This window comes from Verticillium dahliae, genomic scaffold, assembly GCF_000150675.1.
Source record: "Verticillium dahliae VdLs.17 supercont1.36 genomic scaffold, whole genome shotgun sequence".
Lineage (NCBI taxonomy): Eukaryota > Fungi > Ascomycota > Sordariomycetes > Glomerellales > Plectosphaerellaceae > Verticillium > Verticillium dahliae.
The window spans coordinates 19884-25833 of NW_009276962.1; the positions used below are offsets into that span (position 1 = coordinate 19884).

General features: G+C 56.5%; 3 protein-coding genes across 3 annotated transcripts in view; 2 read left to right on the plus strand and 1 right to left on the minus strand.

Moving 5' to 3' along the window:
- Positions 1–362, plus strand: part of VDAG_10322 (UBX domain-containing protein 8-A) — a gene marked incomplete at its 3' end in the record, with an annotated part of 2148 nt that extends 1786 nt beyond the window's left edge. Inside the window, exon 3 of the mRNA XM_009659791.1 lies at positions 183–362. Coding sequence (XP_009658086.1) covers positions 183–362 — 180 coding nt within the window. The remainder of the gene's footprint in view (positions 1–182) is intronic.
- Positions 363–1781: 1419 nt separating this feature from the next.
- On the plus strand, positions 1782–3827 carry VDAG_10323 (uncharacterized protein; the record flags this gene model as incomplete). Its single annotated transcript, XM_009659792.1, has 4 exons — positions 1782–1994; positions 2066–2101; positions 2162–2560; positions 2625–3827. 4 exons carry the CDS (start codon positions 1782–1784, stop codon positions 3462–3464), a joined length of 1488 nt encoding a protein of 495 aa, XP_009658087.1. The 3' UTR covers positions 3465–3827.
- A 1502-nt stretch (positions 3828–5329) lies between these two features.
- VDAG_10324 (uncharacterized protein) lies at positions 5330–5950 on the minus strand (the record flags this gene model as incomplete). Its single annotated transcript, XM_009659793.1, has 1 exon — positions 5330–5950. One exon carries the CDS (start codon positions 5948–5950, stop codon positions 5330–5332), a length of 621 nt encoding a protein of 206 aa, XP_009658088.1.

Below are 5950 nucleotides of genomic sequence, written 5' to 3' on the forward strand. Positions count from 1 at the left end.
TTATGGCACCGTGATCACGGGTGGGGGGATGAATAGGCCACCGACCAGTTGGTCGCTACGAATAGATGTCTCCTCCTCCACTGCTCGCTCGTTTCAGATCGCAACTGTCGCGATAACCTTGGGATGAAACATCGGTTTGGCGCGGGGCTCTGGGTTTCTTGCGAAAGGACTGGGTTTCACAGAGTGTCCCGCCAACAGGCGCTAAGCGACGCGATGCAGGAGACTGTCGGTTTGTCTGTCTCTCACTCTGGCTCTGGCTCAAGGTGCAGCCTCTGAGAGACACAGAAGGAGACAAGTTCACAGGGCCACAGCGGCGCACAGGGCAGGCGAGCCGGCGGGATGAGGCATGCAAGGCATGTTGAAGATGATGTCCGCGCGTTGGCGAGGGGGTGTGTCACAAGCTTTCACCATGTTTGCGAGCGAGGGGCCGAGACCTCCAAGGGACGACGAAAGGGGCGGGATGCGTTGCTGATCGGGATTGTGGTACACACACACAGAGTGGGTGGCACGGTGAACCACCGCTCTAAGACGGAGGCCTGTAGGACGATGAAAGCTCGACGTGGACGGAAGCCCGATGAAGACGCGTCGGTCCAACTGCCGACGTCGGCGGGCCTTTTTTTCGATCGACTGGATGGGAGGAACTGGACATTTGTCCAGTAGATGGCGTGTCCTTTTTGCCGTCGTGGGTGCGGCAACCTGCTCGAGAGCTTGCGTGGATGAGGCTGTGCAGGCGCGTGGCAGATGCTTGGCATGGGAGACGTCACTACAGGGCAGCCCCTCCGCTTGCTCTTCTTGAAAGCAGACGGAGATGAGCAAGAAGGTAGCGCAAAACTCGTGCAGAAATTGGCCACGAGGACAGGGGGGGGCTAATGCTTCAAGCCTCTGGTCAGGGCGCGTGGGTGCGCAAGCAAGGCAAGCAAGCAAGCAAGCAAAGAAATGAAGCTTGACAGGGCCCACGACAGCAAGGCCGCGAAAGATCGACCAAGCTCAAGTGAATTGTGGAGTGAGCGCGCAAGGCCACAGGGCCCTTATTGTTTCGTTCCTCGTCTCCCGCGGGCACATATCGCCAAGGTAGCTTGGACCCTGGTATAAAGGCAAGAAAAGGACCCCCAAAGCCAACTTGGGCGTCGTCGCACCATCTTGTCTTCTGTGCCTCCAAACAGATATACCGAGACTGATGCCGGTGCAGGTACATGTGCAGGTACAGGTGCACAAGTGAATGTGGCGCGACCACTGATAAAACCAAACATCTTCGACACAGAGGCGCCATCAATCGTCAAGACATCCCAGAGGTCGTTAACAAGTACCGACCAAACCACAAGCTCCCTCGCGCGGCCCCCTTCTCGCTCTCGGCTCACGAGCCCATGCTCCTTCGTCACTCGTCCCCCCCAAAGCAAGGCCACCAACCCCCCAAAAGTACCTTACAGGTACCCAGACCCCGGCATGACCCAATGCCAAACGTGCAACTCGACTTGATACCCCTTCAGCATTGACTCCCATCATCCATCCACCCGAACTGGAACATAGCATCCACCGACCGGCATCCCAAGACCTGGACCTGCATCTACAACTGCCTTGCCTCAGCCGCCATCGACCTGCAGCTGCGCGTCTCTCCAACGAACCAGAGCCATATCCCGTTTCCAAGGCGACTGGCCATTGAAAGCCCAATACCGCTTGAAGCCGACCCATCCGCGTCATCCACCACCCCGCCGAGGCCGGATCTGAAGCGACCTGCGCCCAACCGAAACCCTCACCTCAACCTCTCCCTTGTGGTCGCAATCATGAAATCCGTCAAGAAGGGACTCAGCGTCAACCGCATAGTTGGCACCCTCAAGCGGAGGACGGGAACAAGCTCAGCAGCCAACAGCAGCAATAACAACAACAACACCGGCAGCGGCAGCGGACCTTCCAACGAGGCACCGACAACCCAGGGACTCGCCATCCCAGACGATCTACAAGAAGACACTCCCGAAGGAATTGCTGTTCGCAATGTGGTATGCAGACCTCGGTTGCCGTCCTCGCCAACCTTATTATCGCCTGTGCCTATCCACTGACGACCCAACAGAAAGCGTTCTGCGAGTCTGGAGGCCCCAACAGACAGGTATGTATCCATTGTCGTATTGCTCATTCCCGTGTGCGCCGGAACCACGTGTGCTGATAGGCGCGCCGCCAGGGGGACGAGGTTCTCTTCCTCCCGCCCATCGTCGATGCCGCCGAATCCTCTCCGACCGCCGCGACCCAATGCGCCCGCTACATCCGCAAGTATCTGACGGACAAGTACTCACCAAAGGCCTCATGGCAGTACAACGCCGTCATGCTGATCCGCATCCTGGCCGACAACCCTGGTCGCAGCTTCACCCGTAACTTTGACTTTAAGTTCTGCAACGTCGTCAAGGATGTGCTGAGAAACGGCCGCGACCCGAGCGTGCGCCAGATCCTCATGGAGACCTTGGACGATTTCGAGCAGACGAGGGCCAACGATGACGGTGTCAAGGATCTGGTCTACATGTGGAAGAAGGAGAAGGAGCGTGCCTTCCAGCGTGGCGAGAGAAACTTCAGGGTATGTGCAGTGACGATGACCACTCCTCATCACGACACTACGCGACGCTAGCTGACACCTTCAGTATCCCCAAGGCGCCCATTCTGCCCCGCAGATGACGGCATCACAGTACAACGAAGGCGGTCACAACTCCAACTACTTTGCGAGGAGTCACTCGAACAGAAGGCTGCCGCGCCCGGCCGAGCTCGCGAGCCGCCTCGAAGAAGCCCGGAGTTCCGCCAAACTCCTCTCGCAAGTCGTCAACAACACCCCGCCGCAGGAACTTCTCACAACGACCTCGTCAAGGAGTTTGCCGACCGCTGCCAGAGCGCGACGCGCAGCATACCTTCTTTACATGCTCGCCGAGGACCCCGCTCCTGACAACGACACGAGGGAGAGCCTGATCGACGCCAACGAGCAGCTTCAGACTGCTCTTCACCAACACCAGCGAGGCGTCCTCAACGCGCGGAAGCAGCTCGGCCTCAACAGCACCCCGAGCCACACTCAGCAGAACACGTTCTCTGCCGAGATGACCAACGGCCAACCACCCGTTCTCCCCCTCGACACCCGTCCTCAACAGCACGAGCAGCAGTGGCTGCCCTCCCAACCGACCTCGGCACCTCAGCAGCCACCCCGCAAACCCCTCGCCGGCTCCAACGATGACAGCCAAGGCGACTTTGCGCCACCGGCGGGGCCCCCGCCTGGTCTGCCCCCGAAGGACCGAACGTTTGAGTCTGGTGGTGGTGGTGACCCCTTCCAGGACCCCGCGCCCGCGCCTCTGCGCGGCGCGCCGCCGGTCCCGGGCTTCAATCCGACGCAGAGCTACGTCGGCCGGCAGGACAGCGCCGTCGGACACACGACGATGCATGGCGCGCAGGGCAGCCGGAACACCCGGGATGACGATGACATTTATGACTCGAGGTAATCTACGTTTCGTCCGTCCGACAATCTCGGTATAGGAGACCCTGGAGTCGGTCCAGGGCGAGTAGTCCACACAGAATCCAGCTGCACCGGCACATGCTCTGCCTTGTACCTTTTCCAACATCTCTCTCTGTGATCGTCTCCGGCTGCCTTCTTGTCATCGCAACAAGCCTGACGTAGGGCAGCAGACGATCGGATGCGAAGGGGGTGAGGCAAACAACCCCATGGGGGCGTACTCGTTCCGGCGGCTAAAGAAGAATGAAGAAGGAACTGAAGGCGCGATGGCAGTGGCTCTTTTCATATTTGGTGTTCTATTCCTCATTCGCAGGCCATTTAGGCAGATGAAGCAAGCATTCTGATTCAGCAAGTTGGAGCATCTCTCTTGTCAACGGTAGGCCGAGCCTCCGTTCGTGCGTATTGTGTACACCGTGATTTGACCACCTTTGACCACTCGCTGCAGTTGCGGTTTCTCTGTGCTCGTTCTTTCCTGCTCGTGGATCTCTGTGCGCGTGGGACGCAGCATACATGTCCTCGCAAGGGCTGCCAAAGTCGGCCATCGACAACGGTATAGGGGAGCATTCGTGGTACGTTTGGCTGCGATGCAAAATGGACACGACGTAGTGTAACGAGGTAACAAAAGCCGACCGCTCATGTCATGTTATTTCAGCGACTTATTTCAGCGACGTTCTTCTTACTGAAGAACAGAGAATACGGGCCGCTCTATGAGACGATCTTCTCCAAGTTCCTCACCCTGTACCACCGTGTAGGGATACAGTCAAACATGAGGCAAAGAGCATCACCTGCAGCCATCTTGAACGCAGCTTTAATTTCCATCTACCTACACAGGACATGCGCGGCCCAAGCAGAAAACGCGGCACTTAAAATCGCCTGTGAATCGGCTCTAACCCATCACGGGCATCATGTCGTCCTTTTGCGGCAAGACGCCATCGATTGAGTTCCAAGCTGCACATGCAGCCTTAGATTAAGTGCCGTTCAATAAACCAAGGCCAAGGGACCGGCCACGTCCCCCATGTAGACACGTCTTTCAAGCGGCCACGGCGGCTGCCAGCGATGGCCCTTGCCCCCACCCCCCAAGCCCACTCCGAGATCTGGTTTCCGGCGCCAACCTGGCGTTGGTTAGTGTCCCCCGTAGCTTGCAAATCAGCTCCGCAAGCTCCGTTGTCAAAGGTGACTTTGGGGGGCGGGTCCCGTAGATGTTTTAGTCGAGACAAGAGAACACCGAGGCAACTACTCCACATGGGCATCAGCGACGGCTCTCACCAAATATTCCATCTCAACAATCTTCATGGAAATCCCGAGAAGAATGTTAACAAAATGGCGCCTACAATTCATTCTAATCTTGATTTTGCGCAACAAATCTTCTCCCTGGATACGCCATAGGCGGTCTACGTCTCATAAACCAACGACGCTCTGCTGTCTGGTTAACAGCGTCCGCAGGCCAGAATCGTCCTTGTAGCGCTGCAATGCGGCAGCTTTCCACTCATTTCGTTCCAAGCCATCGTCCACACCTACAGCGTCTCGAAGTCCTCGGAAGAGGCCTAGGAATCCGTCCCAGTCGGCGAGATCGTATCCGCAACAGAATGCGAATCTATGCTGTAATCGGCCATTCCCAACAAATTGGGCCAGATCTTGACGACCCTTTTCCTCAAGCAGATGCGCAAACACAACCTCATTGTCACCGAGATTGTTCTTGCCGCAGTAGAAGTCTGCAACGGGTAAGAAGGCGATGGGAGAGTTAAAGGCATGTGCAGGGGACGCAGTATGAGCCCACTCCCAATCGATAATACCGGTAATGTTGAACTGCTCATCCACCAGAATATGATCTCCCTTGTCGTCTGCGTGCTTCAGTTAGAATTTCTCGTCATGCCGCACCGGAGGCAACACGCGTGGGACCAAGTCCATGAGAAATCGGTGGATTAAGTAGGCATCCACTGCTTGCTGCGAGTACATCACCTCTCGAACAATCAAATCTAAGGTGAGCCGGAGTGAAGACATGTGATAATCTTCCAAAGAAGAGAAGGGTCCAGCGATATGCATTTCGGATTGCAGCAAGTCGGTCAGTGATTCTCGAGCAAACGCGCCCACGTGAGATGCGGCCGGGCTATCGAGGGAACCGAGAAGGTGAAAAGGGTATTTTTGAAGCTCCACAAACGTATCCGCAAGCTGACTCATGACCTTCTTCCGTTGTTGCTGAGTTGCAAGGGACCATCTCAAAGACTTGCCCGGTAACTTCTCCATCAAAATGAATCCAACTCCCACAGGATTGCCCGGGTGCTCAAGTGCGAAATCATACACTTTTGGAGCAGGCACACCGGTCTGCCCAAGAAACATCAGGGTTGCAACCTCACTCTGGATGATGTAATCTCGTAATGCTGCTGGAGGCGAAGTAGCATTGAACCTGCGGATGCGGGCGATCCATATGATTCCGTCATCAAAGCGAACTTCAATGTGATAGTTCATACCTCCCAT